The 24,674-nt window shown below is 39.1% G+C and overlaps 2 protein-coding genes across 4 annotated transcripts in view; both read right to left on the bottom strand.

Annotated features, from left to right (window-relative positions):
- LOC111338545 (uncharacterized) overlaps positions 1–12,441 on the bottom strand; it is an 81,590-nt gene extending 69,149 nt beyond the window's left edge. For all 3 annotated transcript variants that reach the window (XM_088749769.1, XM_088749770.1, XM_088749771.1), the window contains exon 1: positions 12,298–12,441. The gene's annotated coding sequence lies outside the window, so the exon portion shown is untranslated. The remainder of the gene's footprint in view (positions 1–12,297) is intronic.
- An 8,349-nt stretch (positions 12,442–20,790) lies between these two features.
- Positions 20,791–22,916, bottom strand: LOC111338551 (uncharacterized). The gene has a single exon (XM_022945049.2). It carries the CDS (start codon positions 22,707–22,709, stop codon positions 21,084–21,086), a length of 1,626 nt encoding a protein of 541 aa, XP_022800784.2. The 5' UTR covers positions 22,710–22,916; the 3' UTR covers positions 20,791–21,083.
- Positions 22,917–24,674: the final 1,758 nt, after the last annotated feature.

The raw sequence follows: 24,674 nt of genomic DNA, 5'->3' as shown, positions 1-24,674 counted from the left end.
ATCAATCCCAAGAGTATTAAGTCAAAATTGAGTAGAAATCTTTGAATTTCAATTTGCAGAATCAACAAAAACAAACAGTTTTTGTTGATTCTGACATGAAGATGCTTCTTGACAGCTTACATTTGAATGTTAACACACAAGAGTTTTAGTCAAAGAAGTTACAACCACATAAAATTACGTCAAAGCCTGACTCTGTGAGGAGAGGGTAAAATACTATTTGTATCATCACCCCAAATTAAATGACTCATTTATAGACTATTTTTTGACTGATGGTATGTATTGCAATGAAAATAACTCAGACAAGTTCTTGTATTTCATGGAAAAGAATCAACACATTTTATTTACAATTTGTGTCAAATCAAATTAAATGATTCATTAGGACTATTTTAAATGAGTAACTAATTGAGGATAATTTTTATGAAGTTTTCAAGAAAAGAAAAAAATCAAATTTCATCCTAATATTACTGCATGTTGATGCTGATGTAGTAGAAAATAATTTACGTGTAAACCTGAGTTAAGCATGTAAATAAATTTCATGGACCACTTGAATTTTTTAGTGGGGAGTTAATGCATGTATTTATTTTATATTAGTTGCCTAATAGTTCTCCTAAAAATTCCCAGAAATTCTTTAATATTCCTAAAAATTCCTAAAAATTCCCAGGAATTTTTAGCAAATTTTTAGATTTACAGTCTTTCAGGGAAGTCACTGGTGCTCTGAGTTGAAATTCTTAGGAATTCTTAAGAATTCTAAGTCCTGTTGGCTATAATCATGGAATTCTTTGGAATTTCTAGGTTTCCAGAACTAGAGTTGTTGCAGTTGGGAATTCCCAGTATGAGTTTGCCATAAAAATTCACACCTCTTATACCTAGTAATCCCAATGAATTCTCAGGAATTCCTAGGAATTCCAAAATCTATTTCGCTAAGGATTATTTCAATAAAAAATTATTAGGGGGAAATTTGAAAAGAAACCCCTGTTCCACCTATTCATAGAGATACCTTTACTGGTTCACTCAATTGCTTACAAGTTAATCACAAACACAGGCCTAATGGCTCATTTTACCAGAATGAGATTAATCAAATTTATCAAATGTTCAAGATAGTATGTGCCCTCTCATTAGTTCATTGGTGTGTTTAGATAAGAGCATGTTAGCATGTTAACATGGTTATGGTCAGTGACATCATGCTTTCTGTGTTTTCCAGAAATATTTCATGAATGCAATACTTTGTAACATACTTTGTTCTGTGATTACAAAGCCTTATCTTAACATTCATGGAAATAATTTTTTTATTTCAGTCTTCAAGAGAAGCAGTGAGTAACTAGTGACTCTGTTTGTATCAGAAAAGCCTTATTCATTGCCAGCTCCTCCCTCAAAGAAACTCTTAGGGAAAGTCTTCCTTTCCATCCCACATTACTTTCCAGTGAGTAAATTATTCCTCATTGACTTGATTGAATATATCAAGTTATTTTTTTATGGTTTGCATGAAACAATAGGAAGGGAATGTTGACTGTCAGCAAGTAAAAAAACTACCCATTGTACTATTGCTTTAGATGTACAACTAAGAGGAAATGGTTCTGATATCTAAACTTCAAGAGAAAACCTTTCCTTTAGACAAGTTTGAGCATAATCTCCTTTATCATCACTTTTCCATTAACAAGGCCTTCAAGGTTCAGGCTCTGAGATCTAACCTTTCCTTAGTGAGACCTAACATACCTTCAAATCAGAAGGCAAGCTTAACCCAGGTTACTAAGATCTAGCTGCCACCTATGCGATCTGACACTTAAGCCAAATTACGACAATGAAACACAAAAGGTCTCACATTGCCTATGTCAAAAAAAAAATTTCCACATAGACAAAAGAGAGGATGGGTCTGATCTGCTCACAATAGCATGCTTGTCTCCTACATACCCTTTAACTGTCAGAAGTGATTAACATGTAACTTCTCCCTTTAATATCCTCACATTATTTGGCAAACTAACTCATAAGAAAACTCAAACTTATCAGAACAGGTAGCTAACTTGATCTAATAACAAATTCTCATAACCAATTTACAAAGAAATGTGTAACAGCCAGAGGGAAGAACTAACCATCAGAACATGAGAGTTAAAAGGTTAAGAGGACCTAATTGAGTAACTAAAGATTCTTTAACATAGGAGATGTTTCCGGAATTGTCTAAATTGTAAAATCAAAGATTGGAAAACTATCTGTAAAACCCCAAAACAAAGCCACAGTCAAAATTTCTCGATTGTTTTCTCCATTCAAAAACTCTATGCATAATTAAGTATGCGGTTGTGCGGAAATCTTAGCTAAATTTATCAGCCGACTGTTATGACCTGGTACCTTGAATCATGTAGCAAACGTATTAATCAAGTCTTAACATTATTTTAAGAGAAAATTTTAGTTAATAAATTCCAAATTTCTGTCAATTATCACTCAGTTTTATTACCTGATATCACAGAACATAACATAAACTCAAAATCAAACAAATAAACACCCTGGTGACTTTGGATATCTTTCACAAGCTTCAATTGTGCTTCTATTGCGATTTGAAGTGCTTTAATGATATTAAGCATCACCCTTCACTACGTGTTAAGAACGAAAAACAGACAATTCTCCGTACGTGTCTACCTGTGAAGACTGAAGTGCTGACTTATTTTGCTAAAAGTTCACGCGCCTCTCGCTACTGATAAATTTTGTGTTTTCAATTGGCGCGTGTTTATGTAGAACGAGGTACACTATGTTTTTTTTTCCTAAGAACTTTTTATATAAGAACGTCGAGGCTAAGATTGGCCAAAATTTTAGAACGTATTAAGAACATTCCTTAGGCTAGGAGTCGATTAAGAACGGTTTCATTTTGCTACTCTGTTCATTGAATGGCAAGCATGAAATCAAGGTAACAAATGTCAATTAACTAAGAGGACATGGTTTTTATAACCTTAACAGTGGTGACACACATCTCGGGTTTGTCATGGTCTGCAGATCTTATTTATTACAGTTCAAAAATAGCCACCAATCACACCATCAAAGTCATCAGGTGATACAAAGTCTGAAATAGTGTATACCAAGTAATTTAAGAACACATTGACTACATTTTCAGCCTCAACTCGCAAAACAATCTATAAACCTTCACCTCAGCTCCGAAAGTAGACGTTCTCATCGATAGAAGGTCTACACAAAATGGCCAGGTATTCTAGGACAAGAAAAGATGTCGAGGTTTTCACGTTTTAAATTCGAGAAATATTGCGTTCATAGAATGTACTGTAAAAATGTTGGGGGTTGCTATAATGCGAGCCTTTTTTGACGAGCCGGAGCCATTTTTTGCGAGGCCCGGAAAAAAAAACATCCAAATCTGGACATAATGCCTTTTCATGTGCATATGATATTTCGAGGACTGGACTGGACTGGACTGGACTGGACTGGACTGGACTGGACTAGTAAAACGCGGACTAGTAAAGCGCGGACTAGTAAAACGCGGACTAGTAAAACGTTGACTAGTAAAACGTGGACTAGTAAAACGCGGACTTAACAACAACAACAACAACATAAAAAACAATTTCATACGAAGGCGATCACAAGACTTAATGGCGAGCCAACTTAGTGAGTGACAATCCCTGTTTGACCTTTAAGCTACAAATGGGTTTGACATGCGCCAGATATAAACGAATTTATAAGTTTAGGCTAGGAAAGAATTTTATTCAGCACCAGTTCAAAATCCTAAAATACACTTTTGTCGTAAATTTCACGGCAGAAACGCAGGAATTCGATGAATAAAAGTCGCATTAAATCTCCTTGTGTCTAGGTAGAAAGAGTCTCATTGACTTCAGCTTTTTGGTGGAAGAATAACCGATTTACACACGCCATTACAGAACACAAACAAGCAGACTGACAACTCCAAAACACTTATTCGCATTCACTTACAATTTGACTTTCCGTGATATTTTAAAACGGAACAGAGATAAATCTTCGAAGATTAATCGTCGTTGGAAATAAAAAATACTTTCCGTAAGATCTCTGTTTTTCTCTTTATGAGAAAATCGTCGCATGATCAGTTAACTCGTGTGTGTTTGTCACACCAGTATTGCTGTTTCTTCAAAAGCGTATGCTTTTTTACTCTTCAATTGACAGGTGTCAAATCATGACAGTTACTTTTTAAAAAAATGTTTGAAAATTTGCTCGGAAGCCTTTTAACTACCTTTACAAATAAAAATGTTCGGCGAAAGCTTTCTCTTTAATTTGAATAAAGTTTGTTTTCTTTATAACTCACTCGCTATCAAATTGTTAAGTTCAAGGAGGATTTTCCCGTAATTAAACTCGTAATTGTAGCCCTAAATCATTCGGGTTCTTCAAATTAAAGAGAAAGCTTTCACCGAAACATTTTTACTAGATGCCGCACATTTTGTAACACCTTAGTCTCATAAGCATTTTTGAGGCCTCGACATTGCAGTTCTCAAAAAGTTTTTTTCGACATTTGGTTATGTTGAAAAAAAGGACTTTTTTTACGGGAGAATATTTAAAACTGCTGCACAGACTTTAGCAAACCAATGTAACTCGTCTCGGTTCCTAGTTTTTGTACACACGTTGCTTGTACCTCCGACGGATTCTTAAAGCTTTATAATCAGACGTCATCTAGACTCTTAAAACATTCTTCTCCCCTCTTTGCTATTTTCATTCTCGGGCTTAATAAACATGTCATCAACACAATTTGATTGACATAACCCGTTAGTCACGCGAGGCATTGCGTGACGAATATTTCCGCGCTTGGATCATCTGCTGGTGCTGATCATCTGCTGGTGCTGATCATCTGATCATCTACTTCATCAACGTGGTTGTGAAGCGTTGCTTATGAGACTAAGGTGTTACAAAATATGTGAAATCTAGTAAAGTTTGCGGTTTGTCAAGGTCTGCGTTTTTGGGTCTGTGTTTTCGAGAAAACCCAGCGGGTTTCTCGAAAACACAGACCCAAAAACGCAGACCCAAATTAAAAACTCTGTTTTAGACATTTCGGAGAGAACCATGGTTGTAAAGCGTTGCTTGTGAGACCGAGAAGTTACAAACTATGCGGCATCTAGTAAAGTTTGCAGTTTGTCGAGGTCTGCGTTTTTGTGTCTGTGTTTTCGAGAAAACCCAGGGGGTTTCTCGAAAACGCAGACCCCGAAAATTTGCTTACAATATTTCAAAGAGAACCATGGTTGTGAAGCGATTTTGTTTTCTTCGACGGCGCCGGGAGACTCAAATCTGAAGATCGTAGCAAAGAGACGAAGATGTTACAAAATCTGCGGCATCTAAGGGTCGCAGCTTTGTCCTAAACCGATCGCTGTAATGCGTAATGGTTGCGTACGAGTCAGTGTTTTCATTTCCTGCCAGCCATTCGGTGTTGATGTTTTGGTTTCAGATATCCTCGTATTTTTGAATTGCCTCGATAGCACACAAGCAGGCGAAGCCTTTCAACATTTTACACTGTAGGCGTTTTTCCCAGGCAGCGATTGCTATCGAATTGACGAGGGACTTGTATTTTTGCCTTCAAGGAATATGTGTAAACCGCGACCTGAAACCAGGGATTGTCTATTAAGGAGCCATGAATGAGTTTGTACCGCCCGAAAAGTTGGACGTGTCCGCGTAAATTATCGAAGTAAGTTTTATTGAAGTAACTGAGAGCGACTTTTACCAAAATTTATTTGTTTGTGGACCACTGGCTTTAACACGAAGCAAATATTTTAATTAATCTTTGTCGATTTCCGGTCGCACGTAATGCTTGATTTGACTAAATCTCTCTCATCGGGGAAAAAAAAAAAAAAAAAAAAAAAAAACTGCTTCAAAACCGCGGTTCTCTTCGAAATGTGGAAAAAAGATTTTTCAAGGTCTGTGTTTTCGAGATCTGTTTTCGAGACACCGAAGCACTCGAGGCTATGTGGCGGCCACTTTGAAGCCGACTGTTTTAGGAAAATCCCGGGTTCCTTGCTTGTCAACTTGAAACCAGGGTCAATTCCCACAAAGTTTTGCTTTGTGCAAGAAAAAACACCGAGGAAACCTCCAGCAGAGCGAAAATCGGTCGAACGAAAGCAGCCGACTTCGTACGTAAACACAGCATCGGACGATTTGCCAGAAACGTGATGGCTTTGAAAGTGACAGCATTGTCTGGATCAATAAGGTCCTTATCGAGAGCACTATTTATATAACTTTGAACTCTGAAAGGGACAGTTGATTTCTTTTAGTTTGATCATCCAACATAAAATACCGGTATGCCGGAGAAATGAGCTATTCACGTGTATTTACCTTTGGACCAAGGATCGCTTCGTTCCGCTCAATTTCGCTCCTTTCCTGCAGGAAAGCCATCTCTTTAACGCAGGAATAGTCAGTTGACAAGGGGTGTTCACTCTTAAGGAAGCTCCGTCGATGTTGTGGTGTTCGGATGGCACGAGAAACGGAGATATGTTCTTGGATTTCAACACAGAACTTTTAATAATTTCTAACATGTGTCGTCGCCATTACCGGAAGTGATTATACATCGAATCATGAACGGAAGCGAGGCTGAATTAATGTAAACGTAAATCGAATACAGCACATCTCCCCCTTTTAAGATAATGAAAGAGAAACTTACTTAGACATACTTGTTTCTTATCTAGCGTGAAATTCAAAATTAAAACAACGTCAATCAAATGTCCTCAAGTAATCGTCATTTTGTTAAGAAACACATCCTGGGTAGCTATTGTCATTTGTCTCTGCAAAGTCTCACACACACTAGAATACGCGTTCATAGTTATGACTTTCTGTCTGAGAAACCAGAGAAAATCTGGCCAGAAAGTATAACTTCACTTATGGCACATAATCCTTCAATCTAGATGAGGGCTTAGATTGACGGCCAGATCTGGTGTACACTTTTGATGTGCCAGTTCCTTCTGCAGTGTTAGCTGTTTGGGGTGAAGGAAGTTTAGGTGATGGAGGTACTGGCACCGGTGTGGGTTTGGCTGGAGATATAGCTGCAGCTGGGGGTGGGGGTGGTATCTTGTTGATCTGTACTCTATTCCTTCTATATGACCCAGTGTCCGTATGGATCACATAAGAACGAGGTGTGCACTTCTCCACTACTATTCCAGACTGTCCTCTGTCTTGTACCATCACTTCATCTCCCTTCTCTAAGGGAACAAGAGGCCTCGCTGAATGCCTTCTGTCGAAGTGCAGCTTCTGTTTGGTTTTGTGATTGTCTTCAAACTGACGTAGGGCATGATTCTGCACAAGGTTTGGGGACAGCTGAGACGGGGCCACCGGCACTTTGGTTTTGAGCCTCCTAGACATCATTAGCTCAGCTGGAGAATAACCATTAGCCAATGGTGTCGCTCTATACTGTAGCAAAGCAAGATAAGGATCTTGAGAGCCAGCTAGGAGACGTTTAGCTGTTTGCACTGCTCTCTCTGCTTCACCGTTGCCTGAAGCATGACCTGGGCTGCTAGTGACATGTCGAAACCCGTAATCTAAAGTGAACATCTTAAATTCCCTTGATGTATAGTAGCTGGCATTGTCAGATTTTACTTGATCTGGAATTCCGAATCTGGAAAATGCACGTTTCATCCTGTCTATGACCTCTGCTGAGGCAGTTGAACTCAGACTAGCTACCTCTATCCATCTGGAGTAGTAATCAATCATTACTAAATACAGTCTTTTATTGAGTTCATAGACATCAGTGGCTATGTATTGCCATGGTCGTTGTGGGAGCATGGTAGGAACTAGAGGTTCTGGAGGATTTTTCCTGTTAGACTGACACTTGCGACAGTTTTCAATTAACTCCTCTATATTCTTCATCATGCTTGGCCACCACACTGTGTTTCTGGCCAATGCCTTGCACTTGACAATCCCTTGGTGACCGTCGTGGATCTTATCCAGGACTTCCAATTTCATAGACGATGGTATAACGACTCGAGGTCCCATCATCAACAGCCCTTTAACCACAGTCAGCTCTGCTCTATGAGCAAAATAAGGGCTGACTAAACCCTTGACATTATGTTTTTCAGGCCAACCTTCAGCTACATAGTTCATAATTTGCCTGCATGCTTCATCCTCCTGTTGATGGATCATAATATCATCTAATTTGCTATCACTGATAGGCATTCCAGCTATGACTTGATGAGCATATAAGTTCACTTCCTCATGAAATGAATCACCTGATTTGGCTGGTGTTGGAGAACGAGATAGCGTGTCGGCAGTGTACAACAGTTTTCCTGGCACATGAACAGGTGTGAACGAGTATCTCATGAGCCTCATTCTCATTCGTTGAATACGTACGGGTAGTTGATCCAACTCCTTCGTGGATAGCAGTGGTACAAGAGGCTTATGATCAGTCTCAAGTATAATATCCTTTCCCAGAATGTAATCTGTGAATCGTTCACATGCGAAGGTACTAGCTAAGGCCTCCTTCTCAATCTGGGCGTACCTTTTCTCTACATCCAGAAGGCTTTTGGACGCATACGCCACTGGCGCCCACCTGTCACCGTGCTTTTGCAAAAGCACTCCGCCAAGTCCGTATGAAGACGCATCTGCTGACACCTTGGTCTCCAGTGAAGGATCATATATTTGCAACACTGGGCTGCTCGTCAAGCATTGTTTAATCTCTTTAAAAGCCTGTTCCTGTGCTGGACCCCAGCACCATGCACTGTGAGAGCTCAAGAGTTCACGTAGAGGTTGTGTCATAGTAGCAAGGTTGGGTACAAACTTCATGAGCTGGTTCACTGTACCCATCAGACCTCTTACCTCACTCACATTCTCTGGAGCACGCATTTTCAATATAGCCTCAACCTTCTCTGGAGAGCTTTCCACACCATTAACTCCGATCCGATGACCTAGAAAGTCAATCTGGCTTTTGCTGAATTGGCACTTATCCTTATTCAAGGTGACACCTGCTGCTTTCAGCCGTGTTAATGTCTGTACGAGTCTCTCGTCATGTTCCTCCTGGTTCTTTCCGAACACGACAATGTCATCCATGAGACATACCACACCTTGTTGACCACCTAGTATTCGGTAGATCTCACTCTGAAACTTCTCAGGGCCAGATTTGATACCGAAGGGAATTCGCTTGTATCGAAATCGACCAAATGGTGAGATGAACGTGGTCAGTTTCCTTGAATCTTCATCCAAGCAGATTTGGTGGAAGCCCGCATTGGCATCCAGTTTAGAGAAAACCTTAGCACCTCCCATCAGAGCAATTGTATAATCCACTGTGGGGAGCATGATTCTTTCTCTCTTCACTACTTCGTTAAGCTTCGTGAGATCCACACAGATCCTCACTTTGCCATTTCCTTTAGGCACCACGACCATAGGAGAACACCATTCCGATGGTTCTGTGCACCGTTCTATAACATCTAGCTCGATAAGCTTGTCAAGTTCAGCTTTGGCTAGAGGACGTAGTGGAATAGATATCCTCCTGGGAGTCATCACACTGTATGGCTCTGCGTTTTGCTCGATCTTAATCTTATATTCTCCTTCTAGCTTTCCTAAGCCTTTGAACATTGATCCGAACTCCGCTGACTGGATAGGATCTGACGTAACTTTTCCAATGAACTTAACGACACCTAGATCTGCACAAGCGTCTCTACCTAGCAATAGAGAGCCTTTGGGGAACACATATATATCCTCTGTGATTGTCTGATCACCTTTCTTTAGTTCTGCAGTAAAGAATCCAAGAGTTGAAAGGTTGCTTTGATCTGGGCCACTAAGAGGCCTGTCAGGCTTCTGCAAAATGAAGTGTGAAAACTGTGTATCATACACAGCTTTGGGAATGACTGTCACATCTGCTCCAGTATCAACAGCAAATTTCAGGCTCTGACCTGACACCTGGACTTCCGTAAACCATGCACTCCTGCTTTTCCTGTTGTTGATACTCTCAATAGAGTAACTTTCATCACTGATGCTTCCTAAGAAGTAGTACTCATCTGAGTCAGACTGCACTTCTGCTACCTCTTGTACAGACCCTTTTCCTTTGCTACTCCTGCAGACCTTGCCCCAATGTCCTGGGCGTTTGCACTTGTTACATTTACTGTCTTTTGCAGGGCATCTTTCTCTGGGGTGCACCTCCTTTCCACACCACCGGCATGACCGGCTATTCGATGCCTGGGAGCAATTTGATGCACTTCTTTGCTGCCCGTTACTACGTGGTCCCGTGTCACGAGGGCCTCCTTTCCGCCTATGTTGAACTGCCTGCACTTTAGAAGTCTCTCCTTTTATATCCTGAGCCCACCTTCCAGAACATTCTTCTGCTCTACACTCATTTATCGCTTTTTCTAAAGTCAGTTCACCATCTCTCAACAGCCGTGCTCTGACCTTATCACTATTTATACCCAATACGATCTTATCTCTGACAAAATCGTCCTTTAGTTCACCGTAGGCACACGTAGACACGAGAGTGTTAATTTGTGATAAGAAATTATCGAAACTCTCACCTTCTGATTGCGTATACCTGTGAAACTTGTAACGTTCATAAGTAACGTTTGTTTTCGGCGTGCAGAACCTCTGGAATTTCTCCAGAATTAATTCCGGATCCAGTTTGTCCTCTGCTGGTACATGTTCCTCCCCTTCGGGGTCACCTACAGCTGGAGCCCATGTGAAGCCATTGTAGATTTTCAGCGCCTCCTCACCTGCGAGATTTAGCAGTATAGCACTTCTCCTTTCCTTACTGGCAGTAGATAATCCAATGGCGTTCACATATAATTCGTACTGCTGCTTGAACAACTTGAAATTCTCACTTGCATTTCCCGATAGACAAAGAGCTTTCGGTGGTGGAAGATTCGTAGCCATATTTCCGCGTAATTCCTGATCACTGATCGCTAAATATCCGTTCTGGACACAGGTTATATCTTCTTGTTCACTCCTGACACCATGTGGTGTTCGGATGGCACGAGAAACGGAGATATGTTCTTGGATTTCAACACAGAACTTTTAATAATTTCTAACATGTGTCGTCGCCATTACCGGAAGTGATTATACATCGAATCATGAACGGAAGCGAGGCTGAATTAATGTAAACGTAAATCGAATACAGCACAGATGTCATCCTCAGAAAGACTGATTTTAGGCGAATTTCCTACAGCCATGTCCGATGCGAGACATATTTTCTTTGATATTCCCGCGAAACCATCACCGCTAATTCTTGCACAAAGCAAAACTTTGTCATCGCGGATAGGGATACTGACAGAAGCAACATTTATTGTAATGTTAAATGTCTAAGCTTAGCTCTTCCGTTGAAGACCTGTTTCTGTAATTGGTTTCTATCGGGTTCAATACTTGAAAAGTACGATTTGATATTTCGTACATAATCACTATTACTATTGTGCAAGCGATCGTGAAAGTTGGTTTGCTCTTTGCATGGAGTTACGAGTGCTTAGTAGAAGACATCATGAATACTCTTGATGACTGTGATGTACCAGAAAAAGTTTTCAATATGACTAATGTACATGAACATAATGATGTTACAGTGTCATTATAGGTAAAAAATTCAGATATCGTTATACATATTGTAATTGTACTCGTGTTTTCTGTGAATGCTACGGCTTTGTACTTTGGAATAAATTTTCCGCGTGGTGAATTCTCAAGTAAAGCGCTCGCTACGAAGCCCGAGTGAACGCTCCTCGAGCGTCTAGTTTGATTTTTTTTTTCAGATTTTCACCTTCAAATGCTTTCTGGAGAGGAGCCAAAGACTTTTAGAATAAAGCGAGGAGAGAAAATGGAAAGATATAGAACAAACTGTGGCTCGCAAGAAAAGGCTCGAGGCTCGCAAAAAACGGCTCCGGCTCACAGGCTCGCACATTAGTTATTCTCTGGAATGTGCGTGTTTTGTTTATTTCTCATTCTTTAAACGTGAATAGGCAAGTAATTCCATACACGATGATCTGTCTTAAACAATTTTTTCATCTCGGCGTACAAACAAATATCAGCGTCTTGAAGGTATAATTACTTATAAGCTTTGAACTTGGGGCTTTCAAGCTCAAAGAACGACTTAGATTATTTATCACAGCGTATCAAGTACCGAAAGAACGAGGAATGCACCATATTCTGTCTTTGTTATCACGGCGTACCGCGTACGGCTTAACCAGCACATAACATTGTTGCGCCATTTTAAATTCATTTGTCCATTACATAAATCTAATTCTCATTTGAATTAATTATTTTCTGAGTACCGCGTAGTCGGCTGTGTGGAATTTACTTCGACTGGCGGGGTATTCTGCAGTTAAGCTCAAATTGTTAAATTGATTGCATTAATTACGTTGCAGTTCTACCTTACATTAAGCTTAGTATTCATCAAATACCTCTTACCTCAGCAGGAGAAGGTGCAAACTGTACATGAGCGAGAGATTATGACCAAAGTTTGACTAAAACGGCCTAAAAGTTCGCGTAAACTGCAGATAACACTCCAGTAAGTCGAGTAACAATTCCGTGCTATTTTCGTCGCCTGGCAGCTAAGCGTCCACAGTCAGTTGAACCCATGCGTGACTTTGAGCTGAGAGTAGTGACGCTTATTTTAGTTGCTATGAACGAGAGGAAGACGACAATCATAGACTGTTCCAAGACGAATTTACTGAGATCGAAGAAGAAAAAGAATCCAATATTTAGGACTCACAATCGTAACACTGTTTCAGTGCACCTCATTTACGGTAATTTTGAACCTTAAGTGGGCCTTCAGGTTTCAAATGTTGAATAAACAAATACAAATTGACCTCAGTTTAGTTTTTACGGAACGTTAATATGAAGTTTTGAGTTGAACAAGAACAAAAACAAAAAACACAAAAACCTGTACACTCCTTTTCATAAACATATTTTTATTGGTTCTATTACAAATTAGTATAAACTTTCTTTGTATTCAGTCCATTGATTATTTATTTATTTAATCTTTATTTAAACACGATCAATTCATCAGCCTATAAAAATACATATCACATACACTAAGATATTTAAAATTAAAACTACATACTATAACACTATAGCTGTTTTCCGTGAATGCCGTGCGTTAGATTTAAAGAATGTCATTGATCTTATGTTTAAATAACCCCAGAGACTCTGTATTCCTCATATCGCGTGGTAGACTGTTCCATAATGTGGTGCCATTGTAGCTAAAGCTTTTTCTGTAATAATTAGTGCGCGGTAGTGGAACATTGAGCTTAATTTCAGAGTCCCTGAGGTCATAAGCAGAGTCACGCCACGTAAACTTTGAATATAGATACCTTGGAGCTAGCCCATGCAGACATTTAACCATCATGGTGGCTTTATGGATTTCCTGCAGGCGTGCAAGATTTTTCCACCCTAAAAACCCGAGTAGCTCAGTTGCATCAGCATCATAGTTAGAGAATGTCAACACACGGGCTGCTCTATTCTGCAATTTCTGCAGTTCGTCTCGTCGCGTATTCCCACAGCTACCCCAAACAATGTCACAGTAATCAAAGTGAGGTTTTACTAAAGCTTGGTAGATGAGATGTAAGGCTGATGCTGAGATCAGGTGCCTAATTCGCTTTAGGGCCCCGATACCAGAGGCGATCTTTTTCGTTAGTTTTTCGATGTGACTATACCAATCGAGTTTAGCGTCTATTATTACACCAAGCGATTTTGTAGCTGTAACCTGGCTCACTTGAGTATTGTTCATTCTAATTGTTGGTGAAGCTGTGAGAGTATTCAGTCTCTGCCTCGACCCTATTAGCATGAATTCGGTTTTAGTCATGTTCAACGTGAGTTTGTTCGCTTGTAGCCGGTTGAAGACGTTTTCTAGGTCTTCATTTAGACAAAACTGAACGTTCTCAAGATTGCTTCCCGCATATGTGAGGTGCGTGTCATCGGCATACATTCTCGGTTTACAATTTGATAAGCAATTTGGAAGATCGTTGATATATAATGAGAACAATAATGGACCGAGGATGGTCACTTGAGGGACGCCGCAAGTTAACGAGTAGCTACTGGATAGCGACCCGTTCACAGAGCATTTTTGTGTTCGGTTTTCCAAATAGGACTGAAACCATCTGAAAGATTTTCCATGTATACAATAATAGTTTAGCTTCGATAGAAGGATCTGATGATCAACAGTGTCAAAAGGTTTTTTTAAATCTAGAAAAATGACTCCATTGATTTTCTCGTTATCAATATTATACGCCCAAGAATCTGTCGCTTCCAATGATTAGCACGAAACCCTGATTGGTTTTGACATAGAATATCGTGCTCTTCCAAATAGGCATATAACTGTTCATAAACTATCCTTTCAAACACCTTCGCCATTATTGGAATCACCGATATTGGGCGGTAATTGTTAGCATCACCCCGGTCACCCTGTTTATAAAGAGGGGTAATCCTTACATATTTCCAGTCGTCTGGGAACGTCCCTTGGCTAATAGATTGATTGAAAATATCACATATCGGTACACAAATAAGATCAGCACATTCCCGGATAAACCTAGCAGATATTTTGTCAAGGCCCGTTGCCTTTGACTTGTCCAGTTTATTTAAAAGTGAAAATACTTTAGTTGAATTGGTGGGTTGGAGCATAAACCGTTTATCTGTTGCGATAAGATATCTTTGATAGCTACCACTATCACAATTCATCTCACTGGCAAGTTTTGGACCAATATTAGCAAAGTGGTTATTGAATTTGTTTGATGGCTCCAACGGATTAGTTATCGTTAATCCGTTCACTTTTAGTGACGCCACTGGCGTTTTCCCAGATTTTCGAGAAGTTAGCTCGTTTATAGTCTGCCAGGTCTTTCGGGAGTCGCTGGTGTGCTTATTAAAACTATTTTGGTAATAAACTTGCTTAGCTGAGCGTATTTGCTTATTGACTATATTTCTTTGTTTCTTAAATAATGCCCAATTGTTAGGATCATTTGTCTTGCTAGCTTTGATTTTTAATATGTCTCTATTATGCATAAGGTCTTTCAATTCAGAGGTAATCCACGGAGAACTCCGTGAACGAACGCGCATCGTTTTCAGTGGGGCATGTTTGTCAGCGATAGCCAGAAGTGTAGATTTCCATTGCTGCCACATCACGTTTGGGTTGGAAGACTCGTATACATTATCCCAACATTGATTTGGCTTGAGATAGTGATTCATGGCCATTGTCGTAGCGCCCGAGAAAGGCTTGACTATAACCCTGTGGCCAGCTGCTTTTCCCAGATCTTTTCCAGGTATTCTTGAGATTATTCAGTTATAAAGCCAATAGCGTTCTGTCCGGGCTTAGTTTTGGGCCTAGACTTCGCCTAGCCTTGTATTGTCAGGGCTAAGTACCAGGCAGGATTCAACGTGGATTGCTAAGAATTGTACTTGGCCTAAAAAATCTCTTTGAAGACGCATTCCGGGTTGGTTGGATTATTCTGTTGAAAATAAAGATGAAGTCACTGACGATAAGACAGGACCGAATACAAATACAAAATGATGTCCAGCGATTGAGAGCTGTCGCTGATTCTATAACTGAAGTAAGATTTACATATATACAGTCTTATCTCTTTAACGTCTGTATATGGCGTGGTCCCTTTAGACGGCGGGAGATCGCGCCCTTTAGACTATATAATTTTAACTGTATTTGAGGGGTCTCACTTCTGCCTCATGGTTTCTTCCTTTTTTGAGATCGAAGACTCTGTTGTCTTTTTCGCAAAAAAAGGTGGATCATTTTTGAGATATTAAAGTACAAATTAACCGACCCGTAGCGTCGCATTGGCTTGATTGTTTAGAAGAGGGAGACAGTAGTATAGTAAATGGCTGTTCTAACCTGGTGCAAAAAGTGGGCCACACTTTTTCACCATATTTTTGTGCTATACTTTTTTACCATACTTTTGTGTCTCACTATAGTTTATATTTTTTGTTCTTTTTCTTGGAATTTTCCTATTATATTATTTCTTGTTTTTGATTTTCTTTAAGTACCAGAATTTTATATGATATAAAGATTTATGATGTTAGTATATCAATGTATATTTTTGATGAAAAAAATTATCTAATGGTATAGTAAGTATGAATAATTTATTGATTGATACGTTAAAGACTATTTTAATTGATTTGGATTCTAGTTATAAGAATAACCCACTGCTGAAATATACAAATAACAGATACTCTCATTCAAATTATAAATGATATTGGAAAACGAAGCAAAAATCTAATAATCACTCTGTTATCACTGTTACAAAAAAAACAAAAAACTAAATCACGTATTCCAGTACCAATCAAAAGGGAGATTATTAATGAAAAACCAATAATTATAAATAAAGAAGAAACAAAAAATTTAAATATTAAAATGAGAGAAACAGCTTTGAATAACACCCTTAAATCATATGAAATAGATATAATTGGACAACCAGGTAGGTTTGGGCGAAATAGAGATAATGTTTCGAATCAATTAATGTTAACACGCGAAAAAATTTTATGAACTGTTAAAAAATGATTTGATTAAAATGAAAGGTTTTAAATTACAAAAATTCAAATTATTTGATAAAATATAATATGACCCAAAAACTAAAGATTTCGGTATTGAAACCGCCCATTTATATTTCAATAGTAAAACAACAATTAATATTAAGACGGTTAAGACGTTCGAGTGGTTGGAGAATTAGATATATCTATGTGCACTATATTGATTTATTTGATTATAAACCATTGAAGGGTGAATCATTCATTGAAATTTAAATTGAATTGAAAAATACGACATCACTGATCAATCTTAAAAATAAAGACAATGAATGTTCTAGAGGGTGTCATGTAAAGTTTCTCAATCCAATTGAAAAAAAAACCTCAAAGAATCAAAAAGGAAGACTGACAGTTTGTTTCTCAATTAAATTATAATGATGTTCAATTTCCTGTTAGTACAAAAGATTATAATAAAATTGAGAAATAAAATGACATCAGAATAAATGTATTTGGTTATGAACATAAAGATTTCTATCCAATTTACGTTTCAAAGAAACATTTGAGAAAGAAATGAATTCATTAGATATATGATCTAATGCGCTATACCTAAGATCGTTACAAATCAAATGGAAGAACGGGAGGAACTAGAAGTTGTTGTATGGTTCAAGGCTTGCGGCTGTTGTAGTTCCTCGATTTTTTGGTCGAGCTTTTCTTTGAGCTTCTTAGCCGATGAGAAATCGATGTCTTTAGCCCTCGCATACGGCGCTTCATTGACATAAGTCGGCAAAATCCATCAGCATTTTACCTGAGTGCAAGCGAGCTTGGGGTGTCACGAAAACTCAGACCTCAGACATCAGACCCCGAAAACTCAGACCCCTCGAAAATCCAAGAGATAAACTCGACTCATGATCACTCCTGGTAAAGCCGCGTATATTTTGACCTTTTGTGTCTTGATCCAACCGAAGCAGCAAAAACAAAGCCGCAAGTTGCACGTTTCGCAAAATCGTCCGATCATTGAGTATTAAAACATTTTAGAGTGACACAAGACTTCATTTAGCTCAGATTTCGGTAAAAGTTCCATATAACCCCAGACATTAGTTATGCATTCCATGTCATTAATTATGTATGCGCGTTATTGTTCTTCGAGACAATAACTTACTTATTCCCAAGGGTTTAGCATATATTCATTACTAATAAGTACTTACTGCTTCAATAAAAGAGAAATTGATTCATAGTGGCTTTTTCTTCTCTATGTTTGTCTCACGTTCCTCTCCATTCTCCCCTTTATTCCTACTAATTTTTCCCTTTTTTTTTCTTTTTTCACCTTCTGAGCAGCCCTGCTGAGCCTTGAACCACTGCTCTTTAGTCAACACGTTATTACCAGACCATAAACAGCCCATTGCCTTAAAGGCCCAGTTTCATCCGAGATCCTTTGCAGTCTTTTGTTTTTGTTTTGGAATCGCGCTATTGTTAAATGGCGAACTCTGATAGTCATTCACAAACACTATTAAAAAGAAAAACAAAGATTTGGTGAAGAACACACTAAACAAATTTGCAGCTAAATATTTGAGACTGAAAAATCATAAATCGAGTCTGTGTATAAAACTTGTACAAAGTTTACTTGATGTTGAAGGAAATTGTTCGGCTTCAACACTAAATAAAATATCAACAAATAACCAATATTGGCCAAAACTGATTTACTTTACGCATTTCAATTATAGAATAATGACTTGTACAAATGAGATCGCTTACCTACATATCCCAGGATCTCAAGTAAAAATCAGTCAAATAATTTTTCTCACCTCGAAAAAATCTCCCCGGAGTCTCTAGTTCCATCGTAGGAACAATGCAATAACATTTCTGCAGAAGCACTGTCTGTAGTATTACCGAAACCCATTGTTGTTTTCCTTGCCCTCCATAAATCATACACGGACTCTCGAAGTCGAATAACCTTTGCCGAGCCGAGCAGACCCGGTCTTCCTCTAGACCGCTTCTTCGGCGGCATGAACTTTTCAAATGACGTTTTTCACCGTCATACATGTAAGAATTAAAAACTATTTACTGATATGGATACTACGATAGTTTGTTGTTCGCACATGATTCAAGATGGAACTTTGAAAGCCCTAATTAGTAAGATGGAAGAAGATATCAAAGCGATTCTGCAACTTCGAGGAAAATAGCGTATTTTTCATATATGAAAAATGATCTGGGCGCGCAAGGCATCTCGGTTGAAAATGGGCCTTTAACCACTATGCTACACAAATCAGTTAGGAGATACCCTCCAAAAGTTACTATTTGTTTTACCTTTCACTGAAAAAAATTTCATAACAATGTGTGCATTGAAGAAATGCCCAAAAGGTCCCCTTTGCGCAAAAAAATGCATTTCTTCTTCTCTACGATTGGCCAAATACCGCATAAAAAACAAAATTTATTCATCGATATCACCGAGGTCGAGCCATCGAAGGAAAGTGGGTATTCGGTGGCAGTTGCGGAGAAACCAAGGCCTTCTTCCTTGTTCCGGTACAGTGTAGGGACAAAGATACACTATTGCTCATCATACGCGCTCAAATATTGCCGGGGCAACGCGTGATGAGCGACTTATAGAGAGCTTACAATTTCCTAAATGACAAGGGCTATGATCATCGCACAGTAAACCACAGCCTAAACTTCGTTGACCCAGACACTGGTGCCCACACACAGGGCATCGAAAATACATGTTGGGGAATCATGCGAGGTTTGCCCCGAACAGGAACATCCAAAGGACTTTCCGATGGCTAGCTACAAGATTATATGTGGCGTCAGCACTACAGAAACCATCTCTTTGGAAACATTATCGAACATATCGCCCACCTTTATAAAGGCCAGAAAGACTAGATTAATAAAGGTTTCTTTGCATCGCCGTATGCATCGGCCTTTCGTTATCTACTTTCATCACTCGGGCACGAAAAGATTTCCTAAATGACAAGGGCTATGATCATCGCACAGTAAACCACAGCCTAAACTTCGTTGACCCAGACACTGGTGCCCACACACAGGGCATCGAAAATACATGTTGGGGAATCATGCGAGGCGAAAGAATCAACCAAAACCACAAGAACAGGTAAGATACAACATTTATTTCAACTTGGCCTTGACAAACTTTACAGCCTGACGATAGCCTTGATATTATTCTCCGGCCACCGATAAGCTTTCAACGCGAAACTGAACATTCAATTAAATTTCAAAATTAAAAACCTCTGGAAAATGCCTTGAATTTCTCGTTTTGCAAAGCCAAAACGCGCCGAATTTACCCTGTTTCAAAACCCGGATTAATATTTTAAGGCTCAATTTAAAATTTCACAAATAACTGAATTATTGTTGGTTATTCTCTTATTAAGGGAATGTAAAAAAAAAAAGGACCCAAATTTACCAATGAAAGACTGTAAAAAAGACATGAAGAAATTAAGCATTGTTACTCTCTAATGAGAGAAAACCATTATTAAAAGTATGCAAATGGTTAAAAGCACTGTCACCCTATCACGTAAGTAGAAAGCAACGTGTGCACCGAGTTACTAGTTATAGAGGTTTCCCGCTGACGTCACGTATCTCGTAGCAACCATGTTAGTCTGAGTGACCGGCCTCACTGCGCATTGAGCTGCAGTGGTCCTGAGACTTACAACTGATAAGAGGTAAAAGAGTATGGTTGAATTACGTTTGAAAGATTGTGGAAAAGATGTTCATTCGTCTTGCCTCGAGCGTGAAATAAAAGTAGAAATAAAACAAATTAGAGTCTCCATGAGGAATCGAATATTATAATGAGCCACAGACTCTACGATGTGTAAAGTAATTAGTAGGAGCATGTGTAACACGCTTCCTGCACACAGCTACCATAGGGTCGATAAGCAATGTCGATGAAAGTTTATGTCCAAGAATGCAGATATCAGGGATTTGCTAGAGAAGGCGGACAAGGCACTCTACAAAAAAAGATCGAATGACCCCGAATGCCCGTTTTTCCAGTTTTTACCTAAGAAAAATAACATGAGGTACAATCTTAGAAATATGTCAGTCTCTGTCCCTAGAATCCACACTGAAAGGTTTAAGAACGTTTTTAGTAATAGGATAATTTCTAAATATGACGTGTAATAGTTTCCCTTGCGAGTTTATGTTGTAACTTAGGATATGTGATTTTATCTTAAGAAATAAAGATTATGTGTGTTATGTTGTGATGAAAGCGTCGTATATGTGAACAGAATAATACAGAGACGAGACAAAAAAACATTTTCTCTAACTTTCTGCCGTGCTTTATAAATAAAACACTCCCGTTTTAGTTTCGTTAAAGTTTCAGCCCAGTTGAACTGAGTGCTCCAGAAAATTTCCTTCCAAAGCGTTTCATGATCAAGAAGGGAAAAAGGGGAAAAAACAAAAACAAAAGGAAAGTGTTTCTACGTCCTACTCTTTTTATTTGGCTTTACTTCAAAGGCTTTTTAGAAAAATAACACGACAGAACTGTGATACTCTACCAGTTACTTATTTCCCTTGAGTGCTTGCCTTTATATGGAGATGTAGGTCGCAACTTTTCGACCAAAGGCGTGGCAGGTACAAACAAAACCTAAACTAAAATGAATTTTTAGTTGCTCAGGGCTGAATGAATGGTTGGAAACTTTTATGAAAATCATATAATGAATTCAATCAGCAGCTCTCTAATCTGTCCAGGACTAATGAGAACCTTGAGTTGTCAAACATCTCCAATTTCAAGAAAAGGGGATTTTACAAGAAACATTAGACAAGGGTGGCAGATCCTTGCTAAAGTGATCGTGTATTGTGCTTAATAGGTTACCGCTGGACCACGTAGCTAGTGGAATCGCATTTAAGAAAGCCACCAAGAAGTGTCTCTTCCACTGTCTTCGCCAAACAGCCATGACCGGCATGTTCTGATAACGTGTTTCAATCGCAAGAGACACACTGGTGAAAAACCACTCTATCACCAGTGGAACTGAAGTATAAATGGCAAACGACACTAGCAAATTTGAAAACCAATCGCTTTGTAGGTAAATAAGCTGATAAAATAATAACAAACCGTTGAAAGATATTATGGCAGCAGACTCAAACATCATGCTCATGATAGCAATGTCTGCCATCAGTCTTTCGCGGCGAGGAGTTCGAAAGCTTCCCCAGGGAGCTGAGGTTCTTTTCCAAAGCCGATAGCAAAAGTGGTCGACAACCACCATGGTACTACGTTCCACGACCTCTGCAAAGCCATGAATTACTCCAAGAGTAGCTATGTAAACCAAAGTGTCAAGCTCCGCTTGTAAACCTCGAGTCAAAACGGCAGCACCAAAATACGTTGGCACCAGAAGAACATAGGAATATCCCGGATGAGTGATGTTCCATAGTTGTTGAACAGATACTCGAGAAATAACTTTAGCAATCACGCCAATGAGCGGAACAAAGATTGCAATTAATAATTTGCCGTGGCTTTCTTTTTGTCTGTTGTAGGCTGGGTAGATGAAAAAAATCACAACGTAGGCCAATGAGCACGACAAACAGCCAGGCAGCATAAGTTTAAAAACAAGAATTGCAATTTGTTTTCTTGATCCTCTCCTTAATTTCCATGCGATATAAGAGAATTGTAGACAGGGACCGATAGCAAAGAACACGTAGAATGGAATGTAGAGTAACAAAGACTCTTCGTAAGGCTTTCCAACGGCTTGTAGAGTTACGCAGTAAAGTACATGAAACAAGTACATAATACAGCTGACAAGAAACATGTTCATTTTTAAACCCTGTAACTGGTGCCGGCGGAAAAGGAACAACATATTCCAAAACATCCAGAAATAAAAGACGTTACTTAAAATAACATCGTAAACTGTCGTTATCCACTTCACGTTCACTGGAACTAACCTTACAGGAACAAATGTGCAGGCATTGGCAGTTTTGTAAGAAAGATAAGAGAAAACGATGTATACAGCACTTACAATTGTAGCAGTGAAAAGCGAAATGGATACCCCGATGTACATTGATTTACAAACTGTTCTCAGAAAGGACGGTCTTACTCGCTTCCAAGCCATCGCTCTATCCTCGGAACAATCAGCTTGTAATTCTTCCGGCTCCTCAAGAGAACATGCGTTTATAAGCCTCACATTAATAGCTCTTCCTGCGATATAGTTCGTACTTCTGCTCTCTTCGTCGCCGTATTCCTGGTAAATAAGCTCACCGATTGGAGGGTGGTACCATTCTCGCCCTGTGTTTTCTAAAGGATTGAATCCAAATGACTCTATAGTAAAAGCCGGTTCTTCTGGATTGTAATGTTCCATAACACTCCGTGTAAACGAAAATATTATCTTTCCGAACACTTCTATCAGAATACTTCCTGCCATAAATTAGGACATTCGAGAATGGCCGTAGCGAACGTCGCAAAGGCACTAAAACATCAAGTATCGATCAAAAAGATTTACTCAAACTTTACAAAAGAAGAGTTTACAGTTAGACCTTTGCTAATTCACTGGTGTAGAGACCTCATTCTATGGAGTATGGTTTGTTGATTAATATTCTGTGGTTGCTTACTCGGATTATTTTCGGTTCTGTTTAAGCTTTCTACGAATTTTGATTCACAAAGGAAAAACATGTGCCACAAAAGTGTTACACAGCCTTCGATTATTCATGAGTTTTCTAGCCTCAGCAGAAGCTTACAAGATAAATTTGTCTTGAAGCGTCAAGATGACATTATGAGTTCATTGATTTCTTCTCAAGTGAATCCGATCCTTAAATAACCTGGTATTCATTACAACTTGGGAATTAAAAAAAATCTAGTTTTTAGTTAGGAAATTCTCCCAGCTATCTTTTGACATAGAAATTCATTTTCAACATTTGTGCACTACAAACAACTAAAAGGAAGTATATTGTCTGAAAATTCTGAAACAAACTGCGACCAACTACATCCGGTGTCTTAGAAGAAAAGGTTCAGAACAATAGATTATACCTCGGAAGGAAACTGTATCTTTTTCAGCTTAGAAATCCACGGCTGAAAAGCAAACCACCATTATGTAATATTTCTATAAAAAGTCACTAATTCCTGAGGCAGATTCCTTTGTATGCTTACTCGAAAGTCTGGTATTCTCAGCATGCCAGGAAGTATTCTGATAGAAGTTAATTTAGTCCATTTTCACTGCATTATTTTGCAGTGGGGAAGGACTAGAAAGGAACATACGAACCATTCGTGCAAGTCCACCCTCCCACCCATCCCACCCTAGGGGAGGATATCCATCACACAGTTATGGATGTCCTTAGTGTTTGGAAAGATAGCATTTTCTTTCACACGGAGTGTTATGGAACACTATCATCCAGAGGAACCAGAGTTTACTATAGAGTCCTTTGGTTTAAGTCGTTTAGAAAGCACGGGACTAGAATGGTACTACCGTCCCGTTGAAGAACTTATTTACCAAGAATACAGCAACGAAGAGACCACAAGCACGAACTACCTGGCAGTTAGAGGTATAGATGTGAGGCTCATAAACGCATGTTCTGTGGAGGAGCACGAAGAAGTCCAAGATGAAAAGCCCGAGGAAAGAGCGATAGCCTGGAAGCAATTAAGACCATCCTTTATGAAGACAATTTGTAAATCAATGTACATTGGAGCTCTAATATCGCTTATAACTGCTTCTGTCATAGGTGCAATATACTTGCTGTTCTCTTATTTCCTGTACAAAACCTTGCTTAGCTGCGTGTTTGTCCCAAAGAGGTTTAACACGGAAAGCATGCAGTGGATTATTACAGTTTGGGATCTAACTGTTTCTCTCATTTTCCATTTTGGTTTATTTTGCAATACTTTGTTTCTTTTCCGCCGACACCAATTACATGGTCACTAGGACCATGGATCAGGGATCAGGATCATGGATCATGGATCAGGACTAGGATCAGTGCCACTATGACGAAACTTTTTGTCTCTGGTTTTGATATTTTTTAGCGCCAATCAAGTTACTATGGTTAGAGTTGTACTATGCGATAGTTTTTAGGTCGATGGAAGGGAAATACGCCTTGATATAGCTGGCCGAAATTCACGAAAAACCCGTCCGCCATTACTCAGCTCGCAACCGAGAGCCAGCGACTGAACTGAAAAGCGGTTTTACGCATGAGTTGGCCTGTGACGTCATATGCGCACTTTCGCATCGTGCTTCGTGTGTTGTGAGAGATTCCACAGTGGAAATTCTAGGCGTTTTATAAGATGTATTCTTCCTCGAACTCTTCTTCCATATGGCATACAAATTTAGCCACGTTTTTTAGGTCGAGCTGCGCATATGACGTCACTTCCGAAAGGCTCCAACTAGTGCCAACTCTTTTTGCCA

The sequence above is a fragment of the Stylophora pistillata genome, chromosome 2, assembly GCF_964205215.1.
Source record: "Stylophora pistillata chromosome 2, jaStyPist1.2, whole genome shotgun sequence".
NCBI classification, from domain to species: Eukaryota; Metazoa; Cnidaria; class Anthozoa; order Scleractinia; family Pocilloporidae; genus Stylophora; species Stylophora pistillata.
The sequence above is the reverse complement of the archived record's forward strand: the minus strand, read 5'-3'. Positions and strand labels throughout refer to the sequence as shown.

What these genes read in the sequence shown, in the direction of transcription:
- LOC111338551 (XM_022945049.2), bottom strand. Translation starts at nt 22,709, where the DNA reads ATGGCAGGAAGTATTCTGATAGAAGTGTTCGGAAAGATAATATTTTCG.